The sequence below is a fragment of the Diabrotica undecimpunctata genome, chromosome 3 (genome assembly GCF_040954645.1).
Source record: "Diabrotica undecimpunctata isolate CICGRU chromosome 3, icDiaUnde3, whole genome shotgun sequence".
Classification (NCBI taxonomy): domain Eukaryota; kingdom Metazoa; phylum Arthropoda; class Insecta; order Coleoptera; family Chrysomelidae; genus Diabrotica; species Diabrotica undecimpunctata.
In genome coordinates, this window is record NC_092805.1 from 7,007,217 (window position 1) to 7,024,476 (window position 17,260).

The 17,260-nt window shown below is 34.0% G+C and overlaps 1 protein-coding gene across 2 annotated transcripts in view; it reads right to left on the reverse strand.

Annotated features, from left to right (window-relative positions):
- Positions 1–555: 555 nt before the first annotated feature.
- Positions 556–17,260, reverse strand: part of Atg13 (Autophagy-related 13) — a 43,522-nt gene continuing 26,817 nt past the window's right edge. The window contains exons 4-5 of one of the 2 annotated variants that reach the window (XM_072525163.1): positions 12,204–12,516; positions 556–819 (exon numbers count right to left, since the gene is read on the reverse strand). In XM_072525163.1, coding sequence (XP_072381264.1) covers positions 613–819; positions 12,204–12,516 — 520 coding nt within the window. In that variant the 3' untranslated portion in view covers positions 556–612. Of the gene's footprint in view, positions 820–12,194; positions 12,517–17,260 lie in introns of both variants that reach the window. The other variant, XM_072525162.1, reaches the window with a different exon arrangement.

Below are 17,260 nucleotides of genomic sequence, written 5' to 3' on the forward strand. Positions count from 1 at the left end.
CTTTTCTACTGACGCATATATGTTTTACCATTATACATTTACCATGTAATAATATTAATAAAAAAGTCCTCCCCGACTGGGAATCGAACCCCGGTCTCCCGCGTGACAGGCGGGGATACTGACTACTATACTACCGAGGACATGACAAACGTATTTCAAAATTGACAGTTCTGAATCATACAGTGATTTATTGAGATTATTATTTTGAAATACAAAAGACTGATATAATTATGAACATTTAATAAATAATACAAAACATATCACATAAATAATAATTTTAATAAATATTTTATTATATATATACTTAATATTATATGTATATATATCTTTATACAATATATATAATATTAAATTATATATACAAAAGGAACATTTTTATATTCGAGAGAGGAAGAGAGAGAAAATATATCTTCTGTCTCTCTCTTACTCATTATCTTACATATGTAATGATTTCACAGATTCACTCCCATACAAATTTCCAACGTGGAGTGCGCGTATAGAAGTATAACTTCGGCGACGATATGATCAGATGCAAAGGAAAATAAAACACACCAATAAAAGGGACAAATACATGTTACTGTAAAATACAAATTAAAATAGTATAAAATACAGTTAATTATTTGTCGACGACTGGCAAATCGACTGGACCATCGTGTCGTACTCTGTTGAATCGAACTCCAAAGTCTCTAGCTGTCTGTTGATAATCGATTCGTCAAGGGGCGGTATTTCATCGAAGACCTGCAATTGCGGTGCTCTCTGCCATTCTCGATAAAATTTACCAAGTTCGGTCTTCTCGCTTGTGCTAGCAAAGGGCGTTTTCTGAAAAGAAAAAAAATGATAAGTATTTTGTTATTTTAAATAACATAACGACATTTTAAAGTTTATGAGAAATGAAATAAATTTAGGTAGTAAAAGACATAATTGGCTTTATTATAATCTAGCCGACCAGTTTCAGGCTAAAAATTTTTCATAAAAGGCTATAGTAGGCTCAACATTTTTCAATGTATCCTCGTAGCATTAGTTCTAAGTTTTTGATCACCCCGCGTATCTTTAATATATTAAAAAGGAGAAAAATGTATTCACAAATAATTGTTTCAACATAATTATTCTCTTTACTTATAAAAAACGTTCTCAAAGCATCATTTTAAATGGAATATTCATTCACTTCGTTTTGTTTGTTTAATTTCCGGCTAAGAACTTGAGATTTGAAACTTTGATGACACATAATTACATCTAACTAACGTAAACAATTTGCAAATCGCTGGCAACAGTTTAATCATGTAATAAAGTAGGAATTTAAAGAATGTTGGATTATAACAAAAGATTTTATGGCGGTATTAATAGCATTACAACGTTCACATACTGACACGAAAAGGTAATTTAGGTTGAAGGAAGTTCAGTGGAATGATGGTGCAATTAAAATGTTTGCTTAAAATCCAGGAAGTGGATTACGTCAAAGTTGAAATATTGAAAATGTGTTTAATAAACATAATCTTTTTATATTAAGCAGGCCAGGTGCATTTTGTGTCAAAATGCAAGAAAAATGAGCTGGAACATGAAACCCAACCTAATCTAACCTAACGAAGCCTGGTAGTGGACAAGCTGCTGCTCTGAATACTTGTAATGTACCGTTTAAATAATTTTTATAGTATCTAATTCTTTATTTAGACTGTATTTTTGTATTTGTTCTTTATCTACTGCATTTTAAGCGCAAACAAAGTATACTACTAAATTGAAATAGGAAAGACTTTAGCAATGAACAAAAAGAGGGCTTAAGAGTTATAAATTTGTAAAAAATAAGAATTTTTACCGTCGAGCTGATACAATTTTACTGAACATTGATTTCGCGCGCATATCTGACATTTAAAATCGACGGTCGCTTCAACCGTTGTTTCTAAGAGAACGATTCATTCTACACAAAAAGTGCTAATAAACATTTTTGTTTAAAATTGTCTCAGCTACATTTTTTATTTGAAATATTTTTTTCTGCGACGTACAGATTCTTGGTAAATCTATTTTTTTGCGTTTTTTAATCCCCTACGAGGGGGTTTTAGTGGGAAGCATTGGGGTAAAAGTGGTTAACTTTTTTGCATCTTTTTTGGGGTTCCAAAATTAATATTCTCTGCAAAATTCGGCTTGTTCGTATGATTTTTATGGGTCAACTCTCTGACGACTGGACTATGATAGAATTTGATAGATGGAAAAGAGAAAAATTGGAGCAGAATTGATAGATATTGCTGCCATATCTCTAAGAGGGTATACCAACTGATGCAATACTTAGGTGTTGGAATGAGGTATAGGAAAAAGAACTAGTTTGTTTTAAATATTCTAAGGAAATAAAGATTGCCATTATATTTAAAAACAAAAATGTACATCTATTAGGAGATCAAGCGGAAAATCAGATAGATTTTGTGCTGTGCAGAAAAAGCCAGCTAAAAGAGGTTAAAGACCGTTAAGTGATCTGCTGGTAAGTGTGTAAGCAAGTAGAAAATCACAAAGTAAAGTGGTGAAAGTTAAAGGATAAGAATTTGTCAAAAGTATTCAAGAGTAAGTGCTGGAAGAGTTTGAGGAAGAAGATACAGTAGATGACTGATGCGAATCCAACAGTAATGTTGTGGTACGAGTAGGAGAAAAAGTGCTAGGGTAAAACATCTGGTAAAGGGCCTCTCCTAGGGAAAAAGAAACTTAGTGATGTAACGATGAAGTGTAACAGAAGGTTATGAGGTCTAAAAAGAGGAAGATAAAGATACATTAGGTAGCAAAGAGGGAAGCAAAGCCTGCTGCAGCCACTGCTAAGGAAAGATCGTATGCAAACTGTATAAAGAGTGGTAAGCACCCGATTGAACGAAAAGGTTATACAGCATTTCTAAAGCAAGGGACAAGTCATCAAAGGACATCAAAGGATTCACGTGAGGCAGATAAAGAGTCAGATGTAAGAGTGTTAAGATCCGATGTTGAAATAAAGCGAAAATGGTATGAGTACTTTAGAAAGTTTTACACAACAATTACGAATCAAATAAATTTTGTTTTATTGCTGAGTAATAACTCAATTCAGTTATTCTATATCTTTAATTTACGAGGGCGATCCGATAAATAGTTAGCCAACAAAAGAAAAACGAAAATTTTGGAAAAGTAGCGATTTATTTCTCAACATAGTCTCCTTTTAGCTCTATACACTTAATCTAGCGGTGCTCCAACTTCTTTAATCCGTCAGAAAAATACGTTTTCGTGCAGTCTGCATAGTAGGCTTCAGTGACAGCGATGGAAAATAACAGAAACTGAAAGTGACTTCTTTTTGGAAACAAAAAGAAGTCACAAGGGGCCAAATCTGGAGAATACGGTGGACGGGACGGCAGTTCGTAGCAAAATTAGATTAATTAGGCCGTGGCGACGGCAGATCATCTCAATAGCAACATTTTAAAAGAAACTTACGAAATAGTTTTAACACCTTTCACTCATCTTATTAATTTAATTCTATCAACTGGAGTATTTCCAGAAGTCCTATAAAATACTCAAAAGTACTACCATTCTACAAAAAAGGCGATTCCTCAAAAACTGACAATTACAGACCCATAAGCATTATTTCTACTTTTGGGAAAGTGATTGAAAAAATTCGAACAACAATTTTATTCCTATTTTGAGTCAAATAATTACTTTAGCTACTCACAATATGGATTCAGAAGTGCTCGTTCTACTACGAACGCGGTATTTAATGTTGTGAGCGAGGTGATTGAGGGGCTTGAACGCGGCAATCGCATAGACATCTCTCTTTGCGACTTGTCGAAGGCTTTTGATTGCGTTTCACACATTTTGCTCCACAAATTAGATTACTATGGAATTAGAGGTATCCCTCTTAAGCTTATAACATCTTATCTATGTGGCAGACACCAGGCGGTAGTGCCTAAAGGTCATCTCTCCGAACTTCTATCCGTCAAACATGGAGTCCCCCAAGGTTCAGTCTTAGGACCTGTTTTGTTTATAATGTATGTCAACGATTTGCCTAAATTCATATCTCCATACAAAACCATACAATTCGCAGATGATACGACATATCAGGAAAAAAAGAATGATTTTACTCTACTCTACGTGAATGTACTTCTCTTGCGATAGTGGCGCCATCTGGCGGTGAGGCTAAGTACTTATTGGAGCGCCCTTGTATTTAAGTTCTAAATATATGGTCCTCGGCATTAGCTGGCGATATCTTAAAAACAATCTAAAATCGTCTATTCTCCTCTTCTTCTTCCTCTTTATAAGCAAGTCTGCTTGTTCATTGGCGGATTAATACCTCTATGGAAGGTTGTCACTCCAGCTTTTGCGCGGTCGTGCAAAATCTTCTATTCGTCCGTTTAAATAATGTGTTCAATGCCACAAAAACTTTTGCCTTTTTGGCAAAATTCTGCCATTGTTTATTTTCGATGTTATTCCATAACATTGTTATAATGATTCCCATTAAAATAGTAATTACTGTAAAATGCCACAAGAAAATAGCTTCAAAACATGCGTAGTCTTCATAGTCAAGCAGAAGGTTGGAAAATATTCGAACATTTTATTGTACTTTGTCACAAATATAGAAGGAATATATTCAGCTAAATACTTTCAAAAAAGATTTTTAACGACAAAAACAATACAGAAGGTCGTCTTACGTCAATAACATGCCTAATGTCTTATGTATACTCCATACAATTTACAACAAAAGATTAACTGTCGTAAAATCCACGATTAAACACCAGTTGAGATTGTTATTAACCTTGAGAAACGACTAATAATGACATAATGAAAAAACAAACTTCCACAAAAATATTTACGATCTTTCTAATTCAATGGTAATATTCTTTAAACGGTTTATTAAGAATTTTGCGCAAATGTAATTAGAGACGTCAACGAAACGTTTGATCAAAGTGCATCATGCATTTAATAATTATTATTTATGTGGTTAGATGGTTAATGTTGTGATAGGTCAAGAAGATTTATTGGTCTTTAACGATATTATTTATAGATGTAATGTCACTGTTAACGTTTTATGAGTGCACAAGAAAATCTATATATTTTTAGACAACATAGCAGATAAGATAAAGTGATCTTGAATAAATTCTGAATATTGAAATGAAAATTTTTATAAACTTTGTAATTTTGTTAAATATAGTAGTCAATTCCGTTAAAAAAATTGCGTAGTTAGCGCGAATTTTATAAACAAATCTGGCAAATTTGAGAACACGTTCTAAATAATTAAACATAGCAGAAAAACAGAAAAAAAAGCACACCGAATCAACCAAACGTTTGGTCTTTTCATCGCTCCCGCAGCGACATGGTGACCAACAACAACTCACACACACGCACGCTAGCAGCTACCGGATAAATTCATGCTAATTGATAGTGTAAATTCAAGCCATCACAGTGCAAGATTCAACAACCACAGTCAAGGTATTGGGCACACCAGGTGCCTTCAATATGCCAGAATTCTCAGTTCCAGAGGCTACGAATTTCGCACGAAGCAAGCCAGGTTAAATCCTGTCCCTACCGTAGTTGTGGTTCGCAAAGTTAGTTACACATCGCAAGAATCGTCGACTATAGAAACTCGAGGTGGACATAACCAAAGGAAACACAAATACCACTAACAAGACGTTCTTTCAATGATTTCCTTGACTATAATAAAATTACATTCCACCACTGAACTGCATTCGCCTCTCGTTGCAGACCCTTACACAGTCTATGTTTTTGAAACAATAACCTGACAATCATATTGAATTTCGAGTTTACGCATTAAAATACTGAACCAAAAGAGATGGCATGCGTATAATAACTCAAAAGTTTTAGAGCTATCACAGAAAATTGGTACATTTTGGGCACGCATTCATTACATCTTATGATAAACGAAAATCTGGTCCGAACAGAGTGGATCCAGGCCGAAGTGGGACATCGTGGCTTACAAGTTCTTACGATAGTAGTTATACTCACAAACAACCAAATGTCTTTTATAGGTGGAGTCAATCAGATCATGCTGGCCGATATGAGTAGCAAACGTCTGTTACGTGGATACACCACTTCAAGTAGAACCAGGCCAGGAAATTTAAAGAAACGGTATTAAATTTAATAAAATGTTTTCTGTGATGACTATACAAGACGAACGTAAGTTTTTTCCACTTTATTTAATATTTACTTTATAAACAAGTTAGGTAAGCTAATTTCCTTTCTCGCACTTTTTTTCTTAGTGAAATAAGTGAAAATTGTTATCGTAAGGGTTTTACAAGGGTTATCACAAGACGCATCTACGTGACTATTTCACTAGACTATTTTTAACTGATAAAACGTCATAGCAACGCCACACTGACAAAACTCCTTCCTGTCCGTGATTTCTCAGCGACAAAATTATGACAGACCGTTAACGAAGGTTTCTGGTAATTCTATTGTTGTCAGTTTGACAAACGTCATTAAGGCGTAATCAATTTTGGACAGATATAATGAATCCAGACGAAAAATCAAGATTTTAATGCCATTAAGCTGAAGAAATCAAAGAATTGGTTTCGGAAAATGTCCCATTGAACATGCAGGATTCCAATTCCCCCAATTCTCGAGGATTATGCCTTTAACATGAAAAAAGGCAATGGCAAAGACTATAAAGAGACGTCTGTAAAGTCAATGTGAAATACTACAGCAAAAATGGTACAAGAAAAGTATTTTACGGAGTACGGCATAAAAATCGACGCTTTCACAGATATATCCTTCTAATGTGCAAGATTGGCCAGAGATACCAAGCGGAGGCAGCTTCAAACTGTTCAAGAAAAAAGAAAACTCAGTTCAAAAGCATTCTCCACCGAAAATCATCCAAAACTACGACGAGGAAACACTCGATGGAGCACAAAAAAAGTTTTTTCACCTTTGTTCATTTGAACTTGCTTGGAGAGGCAATGAGGCCGTAAACTGCAAGATTCACTTTTTCCAGAAGGAATTTGATGTTATGGGAGAATTTATGAACCGAATTGAATACAACAGTATTTTTTCCAAAACAGACGGTTCGAAAAGTTTGGCAAGCAGCAAATGGCTGATAAGGAATTCATCAAACGAAAATGTATGCCCAGTTAGATTATTTTTGAAATTAATGGAAAAAAGGGAACCAAAGATTTTATCAGATAGACTCTTTCTTACCGTTCACCTCAACTGGAAGGATGGATCTTGGTTCAAAAACTGTCCACTTGGAACCAAGTATGAAATTTTGACATAATCACTCAACTGACGTCTCGTGATTTAACTGTCAAAATTTAATTCGCAAAAATTGCCAAGCAACAAACTTTCATACCAGCCGAAAATATTGCCGGCAAAATTTTCTCTCTTATGATATTATATACGAAAACAAAACTCCCAAAAGCGCAGTTCAAGTAAGAAACGATGTTTAAAAATCATTGTAACCACAAAGAATACTATAATACTCAAAGAAGCAGGTTATCGTAAAGATAAAAATATTACAGAACTAAAAACAAGTATAAGGTTGAAGGTGATGGCCATATCAGGCGTTCTAGATAACTGGTCCTCATAAGCCACCTACATAACTCTCACATATGGCTCTAAGTGCCGCATCCCGGGTACATTAGTCTGCAGGCTAAACTGGGGGTAACCAGATATGGAGAAAAGTATCAAACGATCTTCGGTATAAATAGTCCTCCTAAAATGCACAACAGCTCCCTTACGAAGAGGAAATAGTGACACTCTGTGGTCCTTAAGTAGATATGAATGCCGCATCCCGGGTACATTAGTCTGCAGGCTAAACTGGGGGTAACCAGATATGGAGAAAAGTATCAAACGATCTTCGGTATAAATAGTCCTCCTAAAATCCACAACAGCTCCCTTACGAAGGGGAAATAGTGACACTCTGTGGTGCTTAAGTAGAGATATGAATTTTAAGGGCGGAATAAGGTCATCGGCATCAGGCTTTAGAAAGCAAGAAGAAACACGATGGCAAGTAAAATCAACAATGGCTGAATTCTGGCGCTTCTTAAATGAAGCAGGGGTATTAAGAACCTCCGGGCTTGTTGGAATGAAAAACTCACTTACAATTGGAGCATAGACTGTTCGAAATCTACTAAGAGCAGGAAACAACTCACAGCAAACAAAGAACAAAATTAAATTTTTTGACGTAATAATGTCTATTACAAAAGGTCTTATTTTAATACAAAAATTGGCGAAGAAAAAGTATCTAACAACACTTGACGATACTAACTGGCCTCACTTAATGACAGAGACGATTGATGTAATACTTTTGTAATAATTTTGCCAAGAATGTGATATTAAACAGTCGGTTTAAACTGTTTCCCAGACGAATGGTAATATGTACAGCTGCTTCTTAAATTAAATTGATACGACTTTTAAATCGTATTTTGTAGAAAATTGAGCAGTGTATTTTGAAGGATAGTTCAACCTCAAAAAATGGCTCCACATGCTAGCAAAGAATTAAAAGCAAGAATTGTAACAAAATTAGAAGATGGTTGGTCACTATCTGCCGTAGCCAACCATTTTAACATAAGTAGAACAACAGTTTTTAATATTAATAAAAGATGGAGAGAGCAAGAAACTCTTGAAAGAAAGCAAAGTTCTGGAAGACCAAAAATAACTACCGCTCATGAAGATCGTACGCTTTTGGAGAGATTAGAAGAGAATCATTTTGAAGATGCGAAAACTGCAAGAATTATGTCACAGTTTCCGAGAAGAATGACAACAACTTGGCATAGAATTAAAGCATCGCGTCGTAGGTACCGACGGTACCTAAAGAAGCAATCAAGACTTAAATTTGCTTTAAACCATCAGCTACAAAATCAAGATTTTTGGGACAAGGAAATACTTACAGATGAGAAAATTTTTCAATCTTCTAAAAAGGGCAAAATTGGGCTGTATAGACCAGATAATAATATATTTAATCCTCTGTATGGGGATGGATTTTATCTAGAGGAATGGGAATGGGCGTATTGATGGCAGGTTTGTTGGGCAGACTTATCTGAATATTCTAGAAAACATCATGTTCCCCAGTGTAGAACAGTTGTATCCAGAAAATAATTTTATCCTCCAACAAGATAACTAGTCCAGGAAATGAAGCATTTCACCTCGCAATTTTTTCGTCCTGCGTGGATTGACTTGAAATTTTAACAGAAGGTAGGTAATAGCCTAAGGATCAAAATCTATATCGAACCAAAGTGCGCCAAAGCCTTGGGGGTGGTTGGCACCCCATCTCGGGGGTGAAAATTTTTTTTTACGTTTTAACCACAGGTTTCGATTAAAAAAGTGATTCTAAACAAAAAATTTCTATACATTTTTTTTGTAAAACTGATATTTTTCAAGTTATTCGCGATTGAAAGTAACAACTTTTAGACGAAAAAATCGACGTTTTTAATTGATTTTTCGCGAATAACTCGAAAATGGTGCATTTTATCAAAAAAATTGTAGAGAACAAATTTGTAGTTAAAAAGACAAATACAATTCATTTTTTAAAATGTTTTTACGATATAATAGGAACCGAAATATGGCCTATCAATGTTCAGCGGTTTTCTTCAAATGCCAAATTTGAAAGATTCAAAGTCAAATATCGGGAAAATGATGCATTTTTGGAAGAAAACTCATAGAACCTTTTTTAAAGAGCATAAATAGACCTATTATAAAAAAAAACTCTAGCTCAAAAATTGAGTGAGTTATGATGAAAATAAGGTCAATACCTCATTTTTTACGAAAAAATCGATGAAAACAACCCCCTAACTACCCTTACAATTAAAATCGATCTTCACCCTTCTGCAATTCTCTTTGTACATGTATTGTTAATACGCCCAAGAAGTTTGACCCATTTAAAATGCTTAGTTTTAGAAAAAGTAGGTACAGCTTAAAGCGAGAAACGATTTACAATTTCATATTTTTTACCCTTCTTTTTCTAAATATCCCCGAAAATACTGAATATATGAAAAAAATAAAAATGTACTAAATTGTAGCTTTTTTAATGACTAAAATTTTCCTTTATTTAGATTTGTTGTACAATGAATATTTGACGAGATATAGCCGTTTAAAGCATCGATTTACGATCAAGCACCATCTTTTTCGAGCCCTTTAAACTCACCCCATTTAAAAACCAAGGGTTCCAAAAAGATTTAATTCACAGATCCTTGTAGCTCTTAAGAACCTCTACAAAATCGTTTTTGAAGAAACACTCTATCGTTAAAAATGAAGGAAATACGTTAAAAAAACCAATTAATTTTTTTTCCGGAAAATTCCATTAGTATAGTACATCAAAGCTACAACGAAAAACTGTGCGGTTAAGCTATCATCCCTTCTGCCCACTGTTGATGCCTTAGATGAGCATTCAAAAAGATGCTATTACCAAATTCAACAGTGGCTTGGTAATGAAAATATCAGAGCAACAGATTGGGGATGGTATTCCAAAGATGGTTTGTTATTACCCGTACGCATGAACAAACAACCTGCACCCGATGAACTTTTGAAAATTATTTTTTGCCAATGCAAGAAAGGATGCGGCGTTTCATGTGGGTGCAGAAAAGTTGGTTTGTACTGTAACTCTACTTGTTCTGGGTGCTCAGGTGAAGGGTGCAATAATAGTCCACCAATAATTGAAGAAGATGAGGATGGCATAGATCACGATGAAGATGTAATTGATGACGAATAAAATTAATATTATAATTGTTTTACCTATAAATGTAAATATTTTCAACTATTTATGTAAATGTATAAGAATATATGGTGCCTTTTTATGTTGATACATTTTTTTGTATTTAATTCTACTTTTTTCAATTTATATCTATTAAATTAGTTTATAAAAACTGCAATGTTGTAAAGGGTGATTTTCAAAAGTTGAAAAATTGTTTTCACCTATAGCACTCATAACAATTGATTTTTAAGGGTTGAAAATTTATGAAATTGTATTTTAAAGTATAAAAAAATCACTATTTAACTAATCCAAACCAAATTTCACTCATCTTAAGATTTGTAATGTTATTTTACAATTTTTGAAAATTAGGGGTAGTTTTCACCCCTAAGAACAATCAGGGTTCATCTGCATGACATAAACTATAAAGCAGAGGGTGAGTTGAGCTTAAATCCAAATTTTTATCCAAATCGATCGAAGGCGAAATCATTTTTTTAGAATTAGTAATTTTTTTACATTAATCTCTAACAAGGGTTGCTTTTTAAGGGTTGAAATATGATGGAACTCTATTCAATAGTATAAAATAATTATTATTTAACTAATTCAAACCAAATCTTACCCATATTCAGGTTTAATATGTTATTTTATAATTTTTGACAATTAGGGGTAGTTTTCACCCCTAAAACCCTTCAGCGCATTTCGGTTCGATATAGATTTTGATCCTTGGGCTATCACCTACCTTCTGTTAAAATTTCAACTCAATCCATGCAGGACGAAAAAATTGCGAGGTTTTAACTTTTATCGAGCTTCATTTCCTGAACTAAACTGTCCTGTTCACACTGCAAATATAATAAACCAGTGGCTCCAGAATAACAACATCGAAACCTTACCATGGCCCAGCTACAGTCCAGATTTAAACCCAATAGAGAATGTGTGGGGGGTTATTATAAAACGGTTGTAGTTTTATTAGGAATCAGCTGTAGCTAGAAATCACTTCAAAACAACGAGAAAACAGTTATAAGAAATCAAATTGATTTGTTCTGAATAGTCAAGTATTCCGAGTGCAAAAAACTATCCAGGCATACATATGGGGTCAGACCACAATCACAAGAAGTTGACATGTACAAATATCAAGATTATATTTAAGATTTACTTCCAAATGAATAGGAAGAAAACGATTGGTATCAAATGGAAGGGTCCAACTCTTGAAATTGACGACCAAAGTGAAACAGCGAAAGGTGCAACTAATGAAGAAATAAACCAAATAAGAGAAAATATAAAAAATAACGATAGTACCGTTATTTCAGGTGGTGGAGAGGTAGGGTATTGAGAAAAATGAGTCACTGAGAACAATAGCTTAAAATTTGAATGCTTCCGCGGTTCGTTATTCGATAAAATACGAAAAAAACTCAAACAAATTATACAAGTACGAAAATCTAGTTGCTACTCTGCTAATGACAAAGTAGCAGCAATTAAAATAGTTTGTAATGTTGTTAAAAATGATAGTTAGTAACTTAAAACTCCCCTAAGCACATGCAGTGTTTTGCAAAAAAATAAAAATTACCAAGTCTACCATGATAAAGTCGTCGTTCGTCGATACCATCGTCAACGATTTCAGCTTATTCGCTAATTTATCAGTCGTTTGATTCCCATTCTTCTCCGCTGGTGGTTCGTTATCGATCTTCTTCGAGTCCGCCGATGATGTGCTCTCGTCAGTTTCCAGCTCCTCCGAACTCTTCTCCACGGGCTTCTTGGCAGGTGCTGGCGGTGGGTAGATCCTGCTGTGCGGCAGCTTGGGAATTATGTACACGGTCTCCAGCTTCTTCAACTGGTTGGCAAAGGCACCCCTTCTCATCGTTGTCTCCAACGATATAGTCTTATCCTCTCTATAAAAATAAGAAAACTATATATCGAAAATTCTATGTAATAAACACAAACAAAAATATTATCTTTCAAAGAAAAATTACATCATAAAATATTTAAAAAAAGTAAAAAATCCATGGGCCAAAGATTAATATTGGAGACGAGATTACTGCAAAACTATGAAAAAAAAAGAGCCTATGTACCAAAAGGAATTCTTACTTTCGTTTTTTCTAACAATCGTAAAAAGTGAAAAAATTACCAGACAATGATTAATATACAAAGCATTGGAAATAAAAAAGTTAAATCATGTACAAATCATTCGTATATAATTTAAAAAGAATAATAATTGTCATTACATAAAAAAAACTGCAAAATGTATTTGAAATAAAAGCAAATTATTTTATTTGCTTTTACTTCAAATACATACGTTCATATATACGTTCTTAAATGCTCAAGTAAATATTTTAAGTAAATTAGATAGGCTTAAATTCTCGAAAACCCAAATTCACAATATATGGAATCGAACGAAATTTTTAAATATTTTAAAATATATTGTATGCTTACCCCTTGCTAGACGCCATCGTAAAGTGCCGAAAATAGGCATTCGCACGATAACGAAATCATTGTAGAAAAACTACAATTCTTAAAAAGCTTGTGTACTAGTTTTTTGTACAAGTACCTATGTTTTATGTAGGTATGATACGAGGTGAATGTCAAAAGTTATTTTCGGCTTAAGTAAGAAAATGCAAGATATTTCAAAAGGACTACATTTTTGTTTTATACTCCGTTTGAAAAAAAAACAGTACGCAAAGGGGAGAAATAAATAAGACGATCACAAAGGCAATAAGAAAAGACATAAGAAACTACAATGTAGAAAAAACATAACAGGCAATAGAGCAAAATAAGAACATGAAAGTTTTGAAGAGGAGCGTACAAAAGGGGAAAATAGAAATTAACAAACTGAGAAACAGCACTGGAGAAGAAACAACGAACAGAGATGAAATATTAAGAATAGTCGAAGAGTTCTACACAGAGTTATAAAGATCAAGAAAAAAAGATAACAATACGGAACCTCCAATTACACTAAAAACTGGGGTATTAAACCAAGGATCAGATTTAATGCCCGATATAACAAAATCAGAAATCAAAGAAGCCCTGAAGAAAATGAAAAATAATCAAACCCCGGGTGAAGATGGAATAGTATCAGAAGCACTAAAAATTGGAGGGGATGTATTACTTGAAAAAATTAAACAACTTTTCAATATCTGCCTTCACAGCGCCAATATTCCAACAGACTGGAACAATGCTACTATGATTCTATTACACAAAGCAGGAGACAAAGCAAATTTAGAGAATTACAGACCGATTAGCCTCCTCAGCCATATATATAAGTTGTTTACGCGAATACTAGTTAAGAGAATGGAACGAAAATTAGAGACTTATCAACCAAGGGAACAGGCAGGATTCCGAAAAAGTTACGGAACAAATGACCATCTACAAAGTATAAAAACCCTAATAGAGAAAGCAGTGGAATACAATAAACCTCTAGTTCTAATATTTATCGATTTTCACAAAGCCTTTGACACAGTTGAGCTAAGCAAAATATTACAGGCGCTTAAAGAATGCAGGCTAGATTATAGATATACTAAATTATTATACAAAATATACCTGCAGGCAACAACCACTGTCAGATTACATACTAACAGTAATCGCATAAAAATAGAACGGGGGGTTAGACAAGGAGACCCAATGTCACCTAAACTTTTTAATACGGTGCTAGAACATGCTTTTAAGAATTTGGATTGGATGACAAAGGGAATAAAAATAGATGGAGAATATCTAAACAACTTACGTTTCGCCGATGATATACTTATAATAGCTGAAGATCTAGGTATGGCAAGAGAGATGGTACAGGAACTCGTTGTGGCTACAAAAAGTGTAGGTTTAAATATAAATATCTCGAAAACAAAAATCATGACCAATTTGGTACCCAACCAGAACATCAGTATTGGTGGGAAAGAAATAGAACTCGTAGATAGATATAAATACCTGGGACATGAAATTATGATTGGCAGGGATAACCAGACTCATGAACTGAAGAGAAGAATCGGCCTTGGGTGGGCAGCATTTGGAAAACTGAGAGAAACTTTTAAAAGTGAGCTGCCCACATGCCTAAAGAAAAAGGTATTTGATCAGTGCGTCCTCCCAGTCTTGACGTACGGAGCAGAAACACTTACCTTAACAAAAGCAGCAGCTACCAAACTGAGAGTCACGCAGAGAAGAATGGAGCGGTCCATGTTAGGAATAACTCTGCGAGACAGAATAACCAACGAAGACATCAGGAGAAGAACCGGAGTGACTGACATCATCGAGAAGATAGCCAGACTAAAATGGAGATGGGCAGGACACATAGCTAGAATGACAGATGGGAGATGGACAAAGAGGTTATTGGAATGGAGGCCAAGGGAAGACAAGAGAAGCGTCGGTCGACCACCTACAAGATGGACTGACGATTTAAGAAGACTCAATAAAAACTGGATGAGAGCGGCGCAAGATACACGGGGTTGGAAACATGAGGAAGAGGCCTATGTTCAGCAGTGGACTCTTGAGGCTGGATGATGATAAAAGGGGAGAAAAAAAGAAGAGTGGAAGTGTTACGTCGTAAAGGAAAAGAGACGGATGTTATGTTAACTTTAAATCGAAGAAAACTCGAATATTTGGGCCACCTAATGCGAGGAAAAAAATACGAAGGGCAAAGGAATCCAGGCCGTACAGAAATGTTGTGGTTGCAAAATTTGAGAGTGTGGTTTGACAATATCACGCATGAGCTCTTTAGATCAGCAGTAAAACAGATCAGGATATCGTTGATGATTTCCAATCTCCGATAGAAGTGGCACAAGAAGAAGAAGAGAAGAACAACACAGAACAAAATGGAAGCAACATATAATCACGGCTAATCAAATACTATTTTACAAATCGACAGGAGAGAAAAGGTCTCCCAATATCATTTGCAAAAGAAAATTAATCGTTAATTCATAAACAAGTTATAATACTACAAATTCTACGATTATTACGTATTCATAAAAAGTATTTATATAAATAATTTATTGGTTATATATAGATTATTATTTAAATGGAGCAGAAATTGGCATTTTATAATTTTTCTACATCTACGTTTCAATCGAACGTTTAATATAGCATTCGAACAAAACTTTTATGTATATAAAAAAGAGTTCTTTCACTCTCAATAAATATGTCGAATTAACATAAATTCTGTCATCCACAACACAGTTTTCAATCAGGTCAACATCCTCTGTTTTACTATACGTACCACAGAATAGATACTTCCGCAAATATTTCCTGAATATGTATTTTTAGTATACGGATTTGGCGTTAGTGATAAAAGTTCATACGATGTTGGTTTTTTATTTATGTTTCAAGAGCTTCTTCCCATATCAGTTAGCCCATCTATGAAATTTTCAATTATGATGATTATCATAAACCAATCATCATCTACATGCTTCTAGAAGTTTCCATATTTATTAATATATTTTTATTAATATTTATTAAAATACATTATCCTTACAGTTTTTTATTTATTTTCAGCAATAAGAAAAAAATGTTTCGCTAAATCGTGGCTTTTTATTCACTTACATCAAGATCCGTTGATTATTTCATAATTATCTTAATCACAGGTAGCTATGGAAAAATGACATCAAAATAATTGTCAATTAATGTCAAATGTATTTTGTGATACTGATTGTAAAGCTTATTACCGTTTGTGAATTTTAAAATGGGTCAAGGTAAAGTTATCGATGAGAAAATTTGTTTGATCATCATTAGATTTTTTAATTCTGGAAAATTCAATTCGGAAATCACGAATATGTTGGAACTGTCACAATATAGTGTAAAAAATAGAGTCAGAAGGTACAAAGTTATAGGTTAGGTCGTCACAAAACCTAGAGATGTAGAAAAAAGTAAAATATCCGAAGTAGATCGAAAAGCGTTAAGACGTATTATAGTAAAAAAACGCCATGTAACTTATCTAGAGTTAAGGCGCAAAATGTCGCTTGTCAAAATGTTCAGTGTTTTAAATGTATTCATTTTTTTCGAATCCCGAGAAAACTAATAAGTATATTTGAAAAATTTAAACGCAGAATGAAAAATTACGTTATTAAGGAGTGCCGAAAGTCCCTGAAAACTTCTAAAATGTTTATTTAAATAAGTTACAGGGGCGAAAAAAGAGAAAATTTAGTGTGACTTTTAATTTCAAATATCTCATTCAAAAGAAACTTTTTGGTTATTCTAAGGGACTTTCGGACCTCGGTAATAAGGCAATCTTTCATTCTGCGTTTGAATTTTTCAAAAATACTTATTAGTTTTCACAGGATTCGAAAAAAAATTAATACATTTAAAACGCATTGGACATTTTGACAGGCGACATTTTGCGTCTATGCCCTTAAGTGTTTTGTGGACTGTCGTTGGATGATACGTTTCTAGAACAACATGTCACCGAGAGGCCGACAAATTATAATTTGGTACTTACAAAGTAAGTTATATAATTGAAAAATTCAGTAAGAACTGTTTTTGAAAATTTCCATTTTGTTTCAGGCTCAGCAAAAGCCGCTTTTAACATTACAACAAAAGAAAAATAGGTTACAATTGTCAAAACAACATAAAAACGACATTGTATAGATGATAAAAAGCTTGAAGAAGAATTTGGAAGCTGGGGTTTGAAAATTATGTATGATAAAACGCAACACACGG